This window comes from Leptinotarsa decemlineata, unplaced genomic scaffold (assembly GCF_025532065.1).
Source record: "Leptinotarsa decemlineata unplaced genomic scaffold, Ldec_3_MD MMD2_tig00026328_RagTag_RagTag, whole genome shotgun sequence".
Taxonomy (NCBI): Eukaryota; Metazoa; Arthropoda; class Insecta; order Coleoptera; family Chrysomelidae; genus Leptinotarsa; species Leptinotarsa decemlineata.
The window spans coordinates 11274083-11294202 of record NW_027412688.1 but is presented as its reverse complement, the minus strand read 5'-3'; the positions used below and the strand labels follow the sequence as shown (position 1 = coordinate 11294202).

The 20120-nt window shown below is 36.5% G+C and overlaps 1 protein-coding gene across 1 annotated transcript in view; it reads right to left on the bottom strand.

Annotated features, from left to right (window-relative positions):
* The window catches only part of LOC111511351 (dual oxidase maturation factor 1), a 34872-nt gene that overhangs the window by 10851 nt on the left and 3901 nt on the right, over positions 1 to 20120 (bottom strand). Inside the window, exons 2-3 of the mRNA XM_023167365.2 lie at positions 18384 to 18441; positions 17905 to 18141 (exon numbers count right to left, since the gene is read on the bottom strand). Of these exons, the coding sequence (XP_023023133.1) occupies positions 17905 to 18141; positions 18384 to 18441 (295 nt within the window). The remainder of the gene's footprint in view (positions 1 to 17904; positions 18142 to 18383; positions 18442 to 20120) is intronic.

The window sequence follows — 20120 nt, the reverse complement described above, 5'->3', positions numbered from 1 at the left end:
AAACCGGTCTGCAAGTGTGCCCGTTCCAAAATTGAAGGTCGACTCTTTCAGTTGTGTTGCCAGTTGCATATGCAGGACGTTTTTTGTGAAGATTCCTGCACTGACGCCTGTCGGGTATAATCCAACGCCCTTCGTGGTATTAGCCAGGGGAATAGTTGTTTTCTGATAGGCGACAGTCCATTTACCCTACTCTGTAGGTATATCGAGACTGGCTTGAACGTTTGGAGTTCATTTGCTTTAGATTTGTTTACTGCCAGTCTTCACGCATAACCCAATGACTAATAAGAAAATTAGCACTACTTTACCTACACATATGAATCTATTCTGAATCTAGTCCCAAACAATTATTTCATGCACTAGCTTGCCATCGCTTACAACGATTGATGACGCATTTTAGACGCCAGAAATAGCTATTTATGATATGAGTGTTAAAAGTAAGGTTTTATTCTGTGATTGAAAAGATTAACGAAACGAGCATAGCGAATTGAGCAATTTCACGAACAAAATAAAACTTACTTTTTACACAAATATCATACAAAGTTTGTTGTACAACTAATACTGAAATAGATAAATTTAATATTTCTATAAAAACAAATTTTGACATCTCTTGTGAGTCATTTGAGTAACATAAGTCATGTGAGTAACATGAAAATAGTTAACCAACTATTTTCATGTTATCGCATTTGCTGTGAAGTGGCCGTGTCAGGTGACGCCTAATCATCTGGTTACCAACAGCTCACGAGTTTTATTTAAAGTTATCTTTAAAGTTCTTACTGGTTTAATGTCATGCATAATAAAGAAAAAAAACTTGTCTAGATTTTCACTTCCCATAATACAACCATTACAAGGAAAAACATCGTCTTTTGTGAAGAATTCAAGGTATTTTATCAAACTACTAGGGTCAATTGAAATCACACAGGAAGATCAACTAATTAGTGGAAAGCCTTTATACCAACGTTCCGGTCGAAGAAGCACTCCAAATCATACAGAGAAAGCTATCCGAAGACGGGAACCTAAAAGAACGAATCTACCTATAGAAGTAATTATGGAATTACTAGGATGATGTGTAAGAAACTGTTATTTCCAACTGAAGGACGAATTCTTTACACAAGATGAGGGACTGCCAATGGGATCGCCACTGTCACCAGTCATAGCCAACATATATATGGAGTGGTTTGAAACTCTGGCCATTGAAGAAGCCCACAAGAAACCTCGAGTCTGGTTGAGATATGTAGACGACACCTTTATAATATGGAACCAAGGGAATACTGAACTAGACGCCTTCCTGAAACACATCAACAGCGAGTTACAGTTCGATAACCTCTTACATCAGCAGGATATTGTTCGATGGCCCGAAGACGACATCAATTATTTTGCTGATATCTGCAAAGTCGGCAATAATTTATGTATAAATAGGTTCAATTGATTTGTAATAGCCAGTACTTATATTTCATAGTTATTAGTTGTTACTCTGTTCAAATAAAAAGTTTTTAAAAACCCTTTTGTGTGAACGAGAAATATAATTGGCGCAGTCGGTAGGATAGTGGAAGAGTCCTTAGAAGATCCTCGTCGTTCTCAAACGTTTATCCACTATTCTCCCGAACCAAGTTCCACCGAGAAGCAAGTACTCCAGGAAGAATTCCGGCCGTAGACAAGAATACCTCTTCACTATCGTCCGTCAAGGAATATCTACATAGAAATAAGTTTTTGGTGACAGAATATGCAACGAGCCATCATCGTCATCCTGTAAGCATAAATGAACTCAACTTCATCAATTGCAAATACTATTTTACGTCCCCCTACCTTAGTTTTACCAAATTCACCTTCAAGTATCAATTCTCGCCCATCCATTATTCCTCAAACAATTGACCAACCTTTAAATCCCATCAACATGGCAAAACAATTCGACCTGAAGAATTTTTGGATTGTACCCGAATACGATGGAAGCCCAAATGAATTATACCAGTTCATCAACGTATCAACAATGATTCTGAACGAATATTGGAATACTGAAGACCCCGGTTGTTTTCAGAACCATATATTGATACAAGGACTACTCAACAAGCTACGAGGCAGAGCCAAAGACGTCATCTCAGTTTATGGATGTAGTGACTGGAACAGCATCAAAGGAACTCTAATCCAAAACTTCGCCGACCAACGGAATGAAAATTCCTTAACAAGAGATTTGGTAAACCTGCGACAAGACCAGAACGAAACACCACAACGTTTCTACGAAAAAGTCATGGGACTTTTAAACACAATATGAAACTATATCGAATTACACACCGCCGATGAAACAATAAAGATCAGCAAGAAAAGCTTTTTCCAACAACAAGCTCTAACAACATTCCTAGCCGGACTACGAGAGCCCATGGGATCCACCATAAGAGCAATGAAACCAATAGATTTGGCAACAGCAATGCAGTACATCCAAGAAGAAAACAATATCCGTTATCTACAAAGGACGTTTGGACCCCCACAAGTCCCTAAGAAACCACTCCAGACCCAGCAGAAAACTGCAAATCACCAATATGCCCAACAATCAATACCACAGCGGATGTACCAACCCATGCAACACTTTCAACGACCCGGACAACAACAACCTCATCAGGCAATGGGACTCCAACCACAATTTCAACAACCGACCTTCAGACCACATTGGCAACCAAATACTCAACAGAAACAGATGTGGCCTTCAGTCCAACCACCACGTTTTGGACAGAATCAACCAAACAGGCAGAACGGACAAGAACCAACACCAAAGAGCATCAGTACCAGAAATACTTATGGAGCACCAACGAGGAGCATGAGAACACAACCTCAGGCAAGACCAAATTTCAATCCAGCTCCCATGTTCAACATTGAGCAACATGACGAAGACTTTGCATATGAAGCGAACCCCTATTACATTGAAGAAACCTGCTCTTATCCCGATCAAGAACCAACTGAAGAATTCCAGGTTCAAGAAGACCAACAGGATCCAGATGTAAATTTTCCATTGGATCCAGGACAAAACCAAGAAACATAGTGGAACTGCATACATTCGACGATAAGAGAGAACTTCCTTATATAACCATTGCAAATCCTCCCCTGAAACTCCTCATTGACACCGGATCAACAAAATTCTTTCTCAATCCTGAATTAGCTTTCCAATATTACAAGGATTGCATCAAAAAAGATCCCTTCGTTGTCACTTCCATTTTCCAAAACTATTCTCAAGATTACAGTGCAGAAATTCCAATATTTCCTGAGTTTAACTCAAACGGCACTATGAAATTCTACCTCTTCAAATTCCACAAAACTTTTGATGGCCTCATTGGACTCGACAACCTGAAATTTCTCAAAGCTGAACTGAATTTTCCTGAATCCTCCCTTTTAACCGAATACTCCTTTCTCCCAATCCAGTACTACGAAACCAATAAGACCCAGTTCTACTCTATTCAATTGGAGCCAGACAGCGTGACCCAAGTACGACTACCGGTGAAGGAGAAGAATGGAACTATCATGATACCAAGACAGAAACTTCAGGCGCTTACATCCGTGAAGCTCTCACTGATGCCCGTGATCATCTAGCCTGGACGGAAATTGTCAACTTCAGTCCAGATAAACTCCAAATCGTTCTAGCCGAACCAGTACGCAGCAGCCCAATAAATCTTCAAGAGCATCATATTTATTCTGCTGACATAATCCCATCAGGAAACAGAGACCCAATCAACAACATGGATGATCTAATCAGAACAGACCACCTGAATCCAGAAGAGGAGATGCATATCAGAAAATTATGCAGAAGATATGCTGATATTTTTCACCATCCAGATTCCTCACTCACATTCACCAATCAGGTCAAACACCATATAAAAACCAGAGACGAAATCCCAGTCTACACAAAATCATACCGATATCCGTATGTACACAAGGAAGAAGTCAAGAAGCAAATAACTTCGTTATTGGACCAAGGAATCATCAGACCTAGCCAATCTCCCTGGTCCTCACCAATTTGGGTCGTTCCAAAAAAACTGGACGCCTCTGGAAAAGCAAAATGGCGTATCGTTGTGGACTTCCGCAAAGTCAACGAGAAGACAATAGACGACCGCTACCCTATTCCGAACATTTCTGACATCCTCGACAAACTGGGAAGGTGTCAATATTTCACTACCCTGGATTTGGCAAGCGGATTCCACCAAATAGAGATGGCAGAGGAGGACATCCCTAAGACCGCATTCAACGTCGAAAACGGACACTACGAGTACCTGCGTATGCCGTTTGGACTGAAAAATGCTCCAGCGACCTTTCAAAGGGTTATGGACAATGTCCTAAAGGGTCTACAAGGGACTATCTGCTTGGTTTATATGGATGACATAATCATCTTCTCTACATCTCTGCAGGAGCATATGGTCAACCTCACAAAAGTTTTCCAACGTCTACGAGAAACTGGTTTCAAAATACAAGTAGACAAGTGCGAATTCCTGAAAAAAGAAGTCAGCTTTCTAGGACACATCGTCACTCCAAATGGGATAAAACCAAACCCAGCAACAGTCAAAGCAATCATGGATTATCCTGTACCTCGAACTGTCAAAGAAATCAGAGGATTCCTAGGACTTCTAGGGTACTACAGGAAGTTCATCAAGGACTTCGCCAAGACTACCAAACCGTTAACCTCCTGTCTCAAGAAAGATGCCCATATAGAGCATACGCCAGAATTCCTAAAATGTGTTCAAACTTGTAAAAACCTGCTTACCAATGAACCACTACTACAGTATCCGGACTTCACAAAGCCCTTTAATCTGACCACAGATGCCAGCAATTTCGCCATAGGAGCCGTTCTATCCCAAGGACCCATAGGAAAAGACAAGCCAATAGCTTATGCATCCAGGACCCTGAACGAAACTGAAATGAAGTACTCTACCATCGAAAAGGAAATGCTAGCAATAGTTTGGGCCACCAAATATTTCCGACCATATCTTTTCGGCAGAAAATTCAAAATTCTGTCAGATCACCGTCCCCTCCAGTGGCTCTTCTCCTTGAAGGATCCAAACTCAAAACTGGTCCGATGGCGCCTGAAGCTAGAAGAGTATGACTACGAAGTGGTCTACAAAAAAGGCACAAGCAATACCAACGCCGATGCGCTCTCCAGAATAGAGATACATACAAAGGAGCTCCATGAAGCAAACTACGACGACGACAAGGCATCTCTATTCAACCATCCTCCATCAGAAGTTCCTGAGTCTGCAGATGACATCACCAACGATCTGTTTAAAGATTGCTTTCATCAACATTTTCCTGAAGATAAGGACCCCATACCGCAAGAACAAGAAATTCAGAATAAACCCCCAACCGAAGGAGACAAGGAATGCGTGAACCTGAACCCGGAAATTACCCCAGACAAAGATACTAGTGGCATCACCAACCATACAGCCAGAGAAAGTCCAATATTAGAAATACCAATATCAGAGAAACCTCTCAATGTCTTCAATAACCAAGTCATCTTCAAACAAGTAAGCTATAACCCAGCAAGAACGGTGATAGAAGAAATATTCCCGAATAAAAGAAGATACCATGCTCAATTGGGAAACGACAATATGGACGAAAATGTTTTTAACTTTTTCAAAGAATATATCAGCCCGGGAAAGAAATACGCTTTGATGTTCGGAAGATGAAGAACTCTACCCCAGCATGTGCAGAATCTTGAGAGAGACATTCAAGAATTCCTCTTTCGATCTCATAAAATGCAACCGCCTTTTGGAAGATGTCAGTTGCTCAGCTAGACAAAAAGAAATAATCAAGCAGCATCATGAAGGAAAAACAAACCATAGAGGAATCACCGAAACGGAAACTCGGATCAAAAGATTGTATTATTGGCCCAATATAAAAAAGGATATCGAAGAAGCTATCAACTTATGCGTAACTTGTCAAATCAACAAGTATGATCGAAGACCAGAGAAGCCAAAGTTCATGCTGACACCTACCCCAACGAAGCCTCTTGAAATAATACACATGGATACCTTTCAGGCTAGTGGACAAAAATTCCTGACGATTGTGGATGCATTTTCAAAATATGGCCAGGCGTATCCAATAGAGGGATGTAATGCTATCAACACTCTCAATGCTCTCTTAGTATTCATCAACCATCATGGAATACCACATATGATCGTCACTGATAATGGAACGGAATTCAAAAATGGACTGATCCAAGAATTTGTTGACACACATAAAGTCAACATCCACTATACCACTCCAGAAAACCCTCAGTCAAACGGGATAGTCGAAAGATTCCATTCCACATTGATCGAGCACTTGAGAATATTGAGAGATACGCATAAGAAGAGAGACATCAAAGAACAGATGCTCTATGCCATCCTAGGATACAACAACTCTATCCATTCAGCAACAAGACAGAAACCTATGGATATTCTGAACGGACATCTCAATAGTCAAGACCCATTCGATATCGACATAAGACGAGCCTTGATTAACAACTACGTCCAACAACACAGGGAAAAAACGAAGGAAATATATAGGAAAATCAACGAAGATTTACAGAAACAGAAAACAAATATCATAGAGAAGAGAAACAAGAAAAGAGAAACTCCTATTACCTACAAACCCTGCACCAAGGTGTACACAAGAAAAACAGTGAAAAGAAACAAACTGCTACCACCCTTCCTCCCAAAATCCATCCAAAAAGACCAAACAGTAACTGTCGAGACAGAAAATGCAAACGTCCATAAGAAAAATATAAGACATTTGCCTAATAAGATAACTAAATTCTTCGCCCCTGTACAGCCTTCATCCGACGAGAGGACAGGAGATCGAAATCCAGAACCTCAAGACAAATCCGGGACTACCTCCCCTCAAGATGGGACAAACAAAGATCAAGACTAGTACCCACGACTTCATCCACTACTACGATCTTCAACCCATCCACGAAGATATCTACACATTGTTCCAGTACGAAAGTTATGGTTCTGGAAGGAGTGCATCTGATAAAACTTCCACCAGGTTGTGAATTCAAAACCAACAACGAAGCCTTCATAAACTACAAAAGTGTCATATTAGACGAACCCCTCACTTTACCAAATATCAAGACAGCTCACATCAATTCCTTGCTGAAATTCAAACCATTGAAATTAGATAAGATTCCCCTGGATAAACTACAACATCTGACCCTAGAAGAAGATAGGTTACAACTCATCCCAGAAGAAACCAGACAATCTGATAATAGCCATTTCTGGATGACTCCCATTTACATTTCAATCACCATCTTCATTCTATACGTAATTTACAGATTGAAAAGGCAAACGAGGGAAGAACCATCCAATGATGATCCACCAGTTCCCGAACACGAAGCATCATCTTCAGTCTTGTTCGTCCCTTACAAGACTTCCCCAGGGGATGGAGAAGTTACAGTTCGATAACCTCTTACATCAGCAGGATATTGTTCGATGACCCGAAGACGACATCAATTATTTTGCTGATATCTGCAAAGTCGGCAATAATTTATGTATAAATAGGTTCAATTGATTTGTAATAGCCAGTACTTATATTTCATAGTTATTAGTTGTTACTCTGTTCAAATAAAAAGTTTTTAAAAACCCTTTTGTGTGAACGAGAAATATAATTAGCGTGAGATCATCCATCACTTTCACAATGGAGAAGGAAATCCACAACGAATTGCCATTCTTAGACGTTTTGGTGAAGAGGACCGACACTATGTGGGAACCATCTGTATACCGAAAACCCACTCACACGGGACAGTATCTGAACCACGAATCCAACCACCATCAATCAACTAAGAGAGGAATCATCAAGACTCTATTAGACCGTGCTTTCGGGCTCTGTAATACGAAGGAAGGTCTCGAGAAGGAACTAGACATCATCAAAAATGATCTTCAACGGAATGGCTACTCAACAGCGATGGTAGAAAAGATTTTGGCTTAAAGACAGCAGAAGCCTAGCAAGGAACAGAAGCCGTCACAACCAGTGCTTGCACTTCCCTACATCAGAGGATTATCAGAGAGGATAAGCAGAATTGGTTCCAAGTACATCAGAACCTGCTTCAAATACGGTAACACTATCCGTAGCAGCCTCACGAAAACCAGGCCACCAAACGCGGACTGCGATTCCAAGAATTGCATCTACCGGATATCCTGTGAGTGCGGAAAATACTATATTGGTGAAACTAAGAGGCCATTGAATGTTCGCATTGCCAAGCACAAGAAACACACACAGCGAGGGGAAACCAGCAAATCAGGAATAGCAGACCATGTTTGGACCCATCAACACAACATCAGTGGTCCCAAGCTAAGATCTTACACAGAGAGGAACATTGGTTTAGAAGGAAATTTAAGGAAGCCGCATACATGTTGTCTAACAAGGTATTCAGCCAAGCTAGTGTAGAAATACGCAACATATGGAAACCCATCATCAAGCGAAAAATGGCCAACTCCCGCCAAACGGTCATCTCCCACTGAACCAGTGAAGTGGAAAAAATGGAAAGCGGGGATAAGTGAAAGTACTCGAACGACCCATAAATAGTCATCTCTCCGAGGAATCAGTCCAGTCATCACCCGAAGACGATTGTGGATACCAACAATCGAAACATCATGAACTAACTTGGTTTGAAATCTCTTAACTTTTTTCATTTTTATCTTTATTTTCATTTTGTTTTTATTTGTTTAATTGTTCTATTTTTACTTGTATTTTAGTTCTGTTTTTTTGCCTAATATAATTGTTATTTTCAGCTATTTATTTTTAATTCTTCTTTTTTACTTGTTTCAGGGATTTCAAATCATTTTATATATTAGACAATGGAAGTCCGAACTAATGAAATTGAATATTTATGTTTTGTTTATTACTATTTGGTCGAAAAAAATCGTGTTAAAAATATTTTTAAACACGCTACTTCGTAAACATCATCTTTTAATACTCTTGACAACTTTTTTGTACAACTTTCATTAAAAGTGACATTTGTAATGGTTGTCAAGAGTATTAAAAGATGATGTTTAAAAAGAAGTGTGTTAAAAATATTTTGAACACTAGTGTTAAACGTGTTTATACCAATTGGGTTGACTCTGCATTTATATAATTTGAATAGGTATTTCAGAAAAAATGTTGATGATTGATAACAGAAGGATGCAACGTATTTATTAAAATAGTCAATGTTTTTTTCAACAATGCAAAAAGAACGACCTATTTTCGTTTTTCTGTTTGGAATTTAAACAATCAATGATTTATCCATTAATTTAATGTTTTCTATTAATGAATGGCACAGCTCTTCACGCCGGCAGGCTCCATATATTCCGAAAATAGTAGAAACTTTTATCATCAAATATTTTTCATCTCGCCTCATTTATAAACCTCTGGACTTGTTCAAACGTAAGAGTTTTTTATTTTTTGGGCCTATAACGTTTATTTTTCCGCTTTTAGAATGCTATTACCCTGAAGTATTTGCTTGTATCAACACCATTTTTAATGAGTGCACTCCACTGTATCATTGAAAACTTGCTCCACAAAGTTGACGAGTTCCATATTTTTTATTTCTCTTCTAGATAGGCTAAGAAAACGTTCTCGCTGAAATTTCCTTCGACGTTTTCAAGTCTACACCAGCTAAGGAAATTTGAATACGCGATGTCGTATTGCTGAGCCGATTTTTTTGGTAACAATTCAATTGAAGCTCTTTTTGCAGCCTCTTCAATATCGTCAGGAACATAGAATTCCTCACTATTGTTCTTCATTATGCAAGACATCAAACACCAGCAAGAACTTTAAATGTGACTTTAAATAAAACGCGTGAGCTGTTGGTAACCAGGTGATTAGGTGTCACCTGACACGGCCACTTCACAGCAAATGCGATAACATGAAAATAGTTAACTGACAAGAGATGTCAAAATGTATTTTTATAAAAATATCAAATTTATCTATTTTATTATGAAAATAGGACAGTTGTACAAAAAGCTTTATATGATATTTGTGTTAAAAGTAAGTTTTATTATGTTCGTATAGTATGTATCTGTACGAATAGTCACGTCGAAAATTGCTCCGCAAGTAAAAGTAAATTTACAATAGAAAAAGTGCGCAGAAATTTCCTAAAAGTGACCCAGCCTCTGCAGAAAGATAACTGTGAACATTTAACTACAAAACATCTCCAAAAAATGTCCGCAACAAGAAGTAAACAAGAGATACAATCCATAATAAAGAATACAATTGCTGAATTATTTTCTAGCGAAGAGTTCGTCAAGCAAATTACAAAAACGATCACAGATAGCATCGAGCAAAAACTGAAAAAAGTTGAAGAGGACATAAAAACACTAGATGGAAGGACACAAAAGATTGAACTAGCTATTGATAATATGCAACAACAAGAGAAATCTAACAATTTATGTATCTACGGGGTGTTGGAAAAAGAAGGTGAAAATATAAAGCAAAACATTGTAGGATTTTTTAACACGAAGCTCGACCTAAATTTGTCTGAGGCAAACGTAGTGACAGCCTATAGGGTTGGTAAGCAAAAACAAGAGAGCCAAAATAAACAGAGACCTATTATCATAAAACTACGCGATCATGAGTATAAATGGCAAATCTTAATTAATTCGAAAAAGCTGAAAGGTTCGAAGATCTATATTGCTGAAGATCTCACTATGAAAAGAAGACAACTGCTAATGGACGCAAAAGCCTCATTTGGAAGCCAAAACGCATGGACCCATAATGGAAACATATACACCAAAGTAAAAGGGAAAAACACCAGAATATATGGAGCCGAAGACATATTAAAGCTTAAAATTTAGACTGAACAAATCATATGGAGTCATGATCCTAGGATTACTCTTATTTTTAAGTTCTATTGTAAAATTTTATACTTCTAATTTGCTCTGAAAACATTATTATGGAGCAATTTCTAAATAATTTAGTTTTTCGTTATAACTACTGATATATTATAGTCCTATTAAAATAAAACTTCATTATGATCCAATATTTGGAGACACTAGAGAATAATGTAGAAAGAGAAGCAACTGTGTGCAGGAGCATAGAGGAAGACATTATAAAACTCAATGGTAAGGAACTTTTTAATATTATGCATTTGAATATTAGAAGCATCAGAAAGAATTTCGATGAACTTCTCCTTTATATTGAATCAACTGGTGTAGAAAATCTGGACATCATTGTTCTTTCTGAGACTTGGTCAATTGAAGACGTTAACCAATTTATGATACCTTCTTTTGATATCTGCTACAACGACTCGCATTTTAATCAAAATGATGGGGTAATTATCTATATGAAGAGTGAACTTGATTATATAACTTCTATAAATCACCTCAGTGAACTTAAACTTTTAGAAATTTCTTACACACTGAATACTATGTCTTTTATACTAACTACCTGTTATCGTCCAACTTCAACAAATCTAAATTGTTATATAACAGAACTTGAAAACTATTTTTCATCCCAAAATAAAGCGGATATCAAAATATTTTTGGGCGATATTAATATTAATTTACTGGATACATCCGACATAAGCGTTATCGAGTACGTTTGTATGATGGAAATCAAAGGCTTTTTTTCTTATATTGATAAACCTACTAGAGAAAACCGAACTTCCTCCAGCTTAATAGATCACGTATTTATTAAGGCTTCAAATCAATGTTTAAGGAAATTAGATTTTAAATCCTATATAATAACAACAAATTTGACTGATCACTACACCATTCTACTAACAATGAAAAATATTAGTTTTAAAGGCAACAAAGAAAATAAGAATGATATAAAAACTCGGAGCTTTCTGAACAAAAAAAAATTAGGAGAACTGTTGGCCAAATCTAACTAGGATCAAGTTGTTCAATGTAATAATTCTAATGCTGCTTACGAAATCTTCATTGCAAAAATTTTAAAGATAATATCAGAGAGCACTGAAACGAAACAGATCTCCAAAAAATATTTAGTTAAACTCAAGCCTTGGATGACTCAAGGTCTACTAAAATCTATAAGGCACAGGGACTATCTAAAGCGAAAATACAACAAATCGATCACTGAAGAAACTAAGCAAGAATATGTAAACTATCGGAATTTACTCAATAAACTCATCAAAGACACAAAAAACGAATTTTATAAAAATAAAATAGAGGAAGCTCAAAATAATTATAAGAAAATTTGGCATCAAATTAGCAATAATGTAGACAATTTATCTAAAAATAGGAAATATGATATTGTAAATGACAAGGGGAAAAAATTCACATCTGATACCCAAAAGGCTAATTACTTCAACAATTTTTTTGCAAACATTGGAACCGCTATGGCCAGTCACATTGATACATCCAAACCCCCCGAAATTTCCAAGAGAAATAAACATCATTATTTCTTCATCCGGTAACAAAAAATGAAATTACTATAACTGTATCTAGCTTAAAAACCAATACTTCTGCTGGACCTGATGGAATTACAGTTGACGTGATGAAACAATTTCACACTTTCTTCTTAGATCCGCTTTGCCACATAATTAACTTATGTTTCATGGAAGGTTCAATTCCTGATTTGTTTAAACAATCCACTACTGTACCAATTTTCAAAAGTGGTGACAAAAAACTTGCAACTAACTATAGGCCAATAACTATTATGAATAATTTCGCAAAAATTTTTGAAAAATGTTTAAAAAGTAGACTTATACAGTTTATTGAAAAATATAATATTGTATCTTCAGGACAATTCGGGTTTCGCGAGAACTTATCTACTGAAAACGCCGTTAACCTCTTGGTTGGTGATATAATAGAAAGTTGTAACCAGAACAAAAAGAGTATCGCAGTATTTTTAGACCTCGCGAAAGCTTTCGATACTGTCAACCACAACATTTTGTTAGATAGATTAGAAGAAATAGGAGTTCGAGGTATCGCATTAAAGTTATTCTCAAATTATCTTTCAGGTAGAAACCAAATAGTAAAAATTAACGACTCATTTAGTAATCCACTACCCGTTACCATTGGCGTCCCTCAGGGAACAGTGATTGGACCCATACTTTTTTTAATATACATCAATAACATATTTAAAATTGAAAATATTGAAGCACAAATAACTTCTTATGCTGATGACACGGCACTACTTTTTGTTGGTGACACATGGGATGCAGTCTATGAAACAGCAGAAAATAGTTTAAAAATTCTATATTGCTGGCTAAATGCCAGCCGTCTCAGTCTAAATATCAGTAAAACTAAATTTGTGGCATTCACTACAACTTCAAAAGACCAACCAGTCCGTGATAAAATTGTGATTCATAAATTCCAGTGTGATCATTTTCCTGGTTGCTCCTGTCCTACCATACAAAAAACATGCTACATAAAGTATCTTGGTGTAATGCTGGATCAATATTTGCGTTGGGATAGACACATTGACTATACCGTTAAAAGACTTAGAAAGCTCATGTATAAATTCTACCAACTGAGGAATGTACTAAATAATAAACTTTTATTAATAATATACGATTCCTTAGCAGAATCAATTATTAGATACTGCATTACAGCATGGGGAGGCTTGAGCAAAACTTATCTACATAACCTACAGGTCATGCAAAATACGTTATTAAAAATATTACTTAAGAAAAACAAGAGGTACTCCACGGAAGCAATTTATAGGGAGACAGGATTATTTGATGTAAGAAAACTATATACCTACCATTGCTTACTATGGATGATGAAATCTCGATTACCAGCTTTACCACACTTTCACAATACTCGTGCTAAAGCCAAGCGAAACACAGTGGTACCATTATGTAAAAAAAATCATACTCAAAGATTTATGAGTTACTACGGTCCCAAACTCTTTAATATGTTGCCTCCACATATAAAAAATATCACTAAGAACTATAAGTTGAAAAAAGAACTGAAGTGCTTTATAGAACAAAATCATGAAAAAATAAAAGATCTATTTCTAAATACATATTGACCTAAACAACGTAGATTTTGTAACAAATCCTCTAGACCTGCACAGGGTTGCTACTAACTATATCTCGCCATTCTATGTAATACATGTTAAAGAAGTTAAATTAGACGTTTGAATACTGTACTATATAAATATTATATATATATATATACAGAGTGACCCATTTGAAAGCGGGCCACCTCTCTAAAACTGTTATTTATTATCCGATTCAGAAGTTTTTTTTTTCAATAGATAGAGCGTCAATAGTTCTATTAGAGTGCTGTGAAGTCGAAATATAAATAAAATTTTCAAGGCCTACTTCGAATTTTTTTCAAGGTCAAAAATCCAAAAAACATACTAGCGATTTTTTTATATGAAATTTGACGACGCCACTGGATTTGTGATGCTTTCAAATGGTTGTGACTGAAATTTCAAGATGAAATAATGTTTTTTAACAGAAATATGGCATAAGTAAAATATACCAATCACTGTCAAAATAATTCAAATAGTTGTATATTAAATAACAATTTTGTAAATAATATGGTTTGAAATACTTCTTCAGAACATAACAACTTTATGTGCGATATAGTTATCTTTATTAGCACACTGCAGTTTGTTGTCAAAGAATAGAAATACACATCTTTATATCATAATATAATTATCAATATTAAAACCATAAATGAACCACTACAAAAGAATGTATTAACATGACAATGCCCACACATTAAATTTTGGACTGTTCCACCAAATCTCCATTCAATTCGATACATTTATCATATCGTTTTCTAATGTTAACCAAAACATTCAATAATTGATTTGGGGTGATATCTCTGCAAGCCTGTCTTATTCTTTCACGCAGTTCCTCTTTGCTCGTTGGGCGAGTTTTGTATACTTTTTCCTTAACGGTGCCCCATAAAAAAAAATCAAGTGGAGTCAAGTCCGGGGATCTGGGGGGAAACTCAATCAGTGAACTATTTCGCCCTATCCACCGATTAGGAAAATTTTCTTCCAGCCAATCTCTAACAATCCTGCTATTGTGGATGGAACAGCCATCTAATTGAAATAGAATATGGGCCTCTTCTGCTAGTGGAAGTTCATCCATAGCGTTGGAAAACTCGTTTTTCAAAAAATTCAAAAAAATTTGACCATTCAAATTGTTTTCAAAAAAAAAGGGGCCAATTATTCTGGTATGTAATATTCCGCACCAAACATTTATTTTTTGGGAGTACTGTCTTCTGCAATTTATTATCCAATGTGGATTTTCTTCCGTCCAGTACCTTGAATTTTGAGAATTAACTGTTCCATTGGTTGTGAATGTTGCCTCGTCACTGAACAAAATTTTTTTCAGAAAATTCCTGTTATTTAGATATTCTCCTTGAGCCCATAAACTATACTCCATCCTCTTTTCATTATCGCCTTCTTCTAAGGTGTGAAGAAACTTTGGTTTAAAGGGCTTCATATTATTATATTTCCTAAGATTTCTCCTTATTGTTTCACGCGGTAAGTTGATGTCCAAACTTGCAATTCTCACACTTGTTTTCGGATTATTATTAAAATAATTTGGAATTCGTTCAGAATTATTTCGTCTCTGCCTTTGTACAGTATTAATATTCTTCAGGATATGTTTACTAACAGCTCCATACTGATTGAAAATTTTGTTTACTCTTCCAACTGTAGCTCTGCTAATATTTCGACGCTCCGGATGCATGTTATTGAAAATTCTACATACTTCCCTTTCGGATCTGTCGTTGTTACCACGAAGTTTTACTATTTCAATTTTCTCCTGCAAAGTCAAATTATCTGCCATACTTCTTTATTAGTGTAGGTACTTGAAGAGTTATAAACTTCACTATTAATACTGACAAATTTGTGTCTTTTCGTCTTTTATTTTAATGACTTGTCATCTCCACGGCAACTTAACTTTCAAAGCCTTCTAATAAAAATAATATTTTCGAAATGTGGCATCCCAAACATGTTTGAATGAAACCAAGATATGTAGATATTCGGAATAACTGACAACCACCAAAGAGGAACTGCGTGAAAGAATAAGACCAGGCTTGCATAAATGTTACCCCAAACCAATGATCGAATTTTGATCGAATCTTATGATTAGTTAGCATTAGAAAATGGTAGAATAAACGTATCGAATTAAATCGGAAATTAGTTACAAAGTACGGAAATTAATGTCTGGGCACTCTCATCTCAATCCATTTTTTTGTTGTAGTTCATTTATTTCATCAGTATTGGTTATTATTGATTATTGAATATTGATTACTATTTGATGTAAAGATGTATATTTCATTTCTCTGATGACAAAAAAACTGCAGTGTTTTGATGGACATAACTATCTTCTATACTTTATGGAGTTCTGTTTGAAAGAAACATAATTTGACACCATTTTGAATAACTGCTGTTTACAAGCTCGACTGCTAACGACGTGAAAGAGCATTTTAAACGATATTATTAATAATATTGTGATTTAATATGACGACAATTCGAAATATTTAGATAAAGTGATAAAAATTTTACTTATGCTATATTTCTGTTAAAAAAACATATTTCATCTTGAAATTTCAGTCACAACCATTTGAAAGCATCACAAATCCAGTGGCGTCGTCAAATTTCATATAAAAAAATCGCTAGTATGTTTTTTGGATTTTTGACCTTGAAAAAAATTCGAAGTAGGCCTTGAAAATTTTATTTATATTTCGACTTCACAGCACTCTAATAGAACTATTGACGCTCTATCTATTGAAAAAAAAAAACTTCTGAATCGGATAATAAATAACAGTTTTAGAGAGGTGGCCCGCTTTCAAATGGGTCACTCTGTATATATATATATCGTAATACCGCTGTGAGAATCACATCACAAGCTTGCTTAGGTGACTCACAGTGGTTTATTACCTCTTTCTTCTTTTTTCCCCTTTTTGTAAAATTTTCTCTGTAAATTACCTGAATTACCTGAATAAATTTACCAAATTTACCAAATTATTAACACTCATATCATAAGTAGCTATAATGGCAAAAATATCGGTTTCCCAGTTATATTCAGTAGATCATTCAAATGATTAGAAATAGAAATTGATGCAATAGTCTTGTGGTATGGTATCACAGCTTTAAAGGCAGATGTATTAGAAAAAATTTCGACAACCGCCAAAAATCTATCACACAATAGAGTATTATTCTGTTAATCTATTGAAAATAAAACTTGCAGTCAGCTCGTACAATCTTGCAAATTTTTTCGAATCCTGAATCTCTCAATGATGAAATATCCACCCAACAATGTTTGAAGACAAAAACGGTGTTTCCTGGTATTTAAAGACCTCAATGTTGAACGCATTTGAGTTTTTCGGAAAGTTTTCTATATTTTCAAGGAGTTGCTATTCAACAAAAACAAACCTAGAATGCACGGAAAGTCGAATAGATATCAGAAAGAGATGACTAATAAGATTACATAAAATATTTGAAAAAACAAATGATAGGGATATATAATGGAATTGACGAAAATCCATAACTAACGTATTCAAAAACACTTTATTGTGAGATTTTCACTAACAATTTTACAAAAACGTAACACGTGTTGCGACATGCAATGGCGTCTTCGGACGCCCGAAGAAGCCATTGGATGGCGAAACACGTGTTATGTTTTTATAAAATCATTCAGTGAAAATCTCACAATAAAGTGTTTTTGAATACGTTTAAATTATAGGGACTTGATAGTTTGAAAAAATAGTTGTCGAACTTTATGAAAGTAATATCAGACAATATTTAGCTCCTTTGAAAAGAGACAAAAATTTTTACTAAAAATTTTCAATATGACCTAACTTGACAGGAAGAATTTGAACCTCTGGCGTTGAATGCACTTATTGAAAACTTTTTTCTTTACATCAGTTCTGGTGTGGGGAAAGTGTTTTTAATAGAATCCGACCTAGTACACAAACTCATTTTGCTGAGATATAGTCAACTTTTAGAATCATGAATAAAATATGCTATATAACTAACCATATGGGCCGAACCCAAATCTTCCTTGATCCCAAGTCCATTCGAATCTTTCATTGTAATCAATAATCTCGTGTTGCAAATCGCCTTCTGGTTCTGTTTTGGCTTTTAGAGTGATGTTTACACTTCTCAGACCTATCTTCAAAGAAATTGAAGCATTGATTTCTTGTCCCGTTCCAGCTCTATACGGGGTTGTAGTTAATACATGTCCTACTTCCCAGTCTTGACCAAAATTGTTAACTAAAATCGATCGAATAGTTTATGTCAGCTGACAGTAATCTCGTATATGAAATATCCGAGTGTCCCAAAATAATTTTTACATTGTTTTTATATAAAAAATAATTAGTAATGATAAAAATATGAAGACATCGTATTGACTGCGATTTCAAGAGTTCCTAATTTCAAAACAGTGGATTAATGAAAAACTATGTAGTATTTCAACTCTAGGACACTCAGTATTATTATTTCGATCAATTACTTACTTAAAAGAAAAGCTCCTATGAGTATATTCACAGAAATTCTGGTATAAAGAATTATATTCTGAAAAAACAATTTTCTTTAAATGTGTTGGCAAAATATAAAGTATTAATAAAGCAAATCAGTGAGCATCGCCACTTCTTACTTGAAGTATAAAATGATTGGTCATAATTGGATATACAAAACAATTGTGAGAAAATAAAAAAATAAATGTATTTTTATACATATCCACAAAGCGCAGGATGGGATCAAATCAATAGAAACGTGGTGTAAGGAACACTCACCGTCGATCAATCCCAAAAAAACTGAGGTGGTCCTTTTCACCAGGAAAAGAAGTTTATCGGACTTGAAACCTCCCGAAATCTTCAAAAGTAAACTTAACTTATCTGAAGAGGTGAAATACCTTGGTACTATCCCCGACAGGAAGCTAACATGGAACTCTCACCTACATAGTAGAGCAAAAAAAGCATATGTGGCATATGAGCAATGTCGGAGGACAGTGGGACACGCATGGGGTCTTTCACCCCGTGTGGTCACATTGATCTACACTTCAATAATAAGACCCATGTTAACGTACGGAGCCATTGCATGGGGACCAAAAGTACTACAAGTAACTCCCATCCAAAAATTATATCAAATACAACGACTGGCTTGTTTAAACATCACAGGGGCCATGAGAACAACACCAACCGCGGCAATGGAATTAATTACGGGTCTGACCACTCTGGACCTGTACGTTAAGGAGGTTGCGTTAATGGCCATGTTACGATTGCGCACGGCTGGTGTAAACCTCGAAGTAAGAATGGGTCAATTAAGGCTGGGCCTATGGCGGGAAGCGCTTACTGCGCAACCTCTGCTGCAGACAACAAGCGATGCAACTGAACCCAGGTTTGTGTTTAATAAACCCTACAAAATACAAATTAAGCAGAACATAGAGTCAGATGATACAAATACAACACGGATTTATATAGACGGCTCAAAAACCAAAGAAGGCTCAGGGTGTGGAGTGTACTCCAGATCACTAAGCCTAAGAATTAAGTGGGGAATGGGAAGAAATACCAGCGTGGTCCAAACAGAACTGGCTGGTATCTCAATCACCACAAAAGAAATAACCAGGAAAGTAATTTTTGGCGAAAACATAACAATCTGCACTGACAGCAGTGAAGCCCTGTTAGCCTTGAACAGACAACGTGTTACCTCAGGGCTAGTACCAGAGTGCCACCAAGATTTAGCCAAAGCCTCGGTAGATAATAACATTATCCTGAGGTGGGTTAAAGGGCACGATAGGAGTAGAGGTAATCGCATTGTCCATTCTGTAGCCACGGAAGCGGCTGGACTAAAAATTTTAGGACCCAGTGGCACCTACGGCCTGATGACTTCAACAATTGCAGAACTAGCCAAACGTCACACCCATGCTCAATCCCTAAAGAGATGGGATGAAATCAAAGGATGCAATCTTGCCAGGATCAACCTGGGCGACCCTGGGAAGCTAGCGCCGAAGAAATATCTGGCGATGACCAGGAAAAATCTACGCTCAACAGTAGGATTTCTGACTGGCCACTGTCAACTAAGGAAACGCCTCCACAATATGGGGCTAGTATGGGGCTCTATGCAGGATGTGTGAACAGGAAGATGAAACTGTCAGGCATGTCCTATGCGAATGTCCGGAGTTATCGTCAATAAGATAGTATGTCCACCTTCCTGAAAAGGACAGGATGGACGATGACCTTCGGAAGGATGTA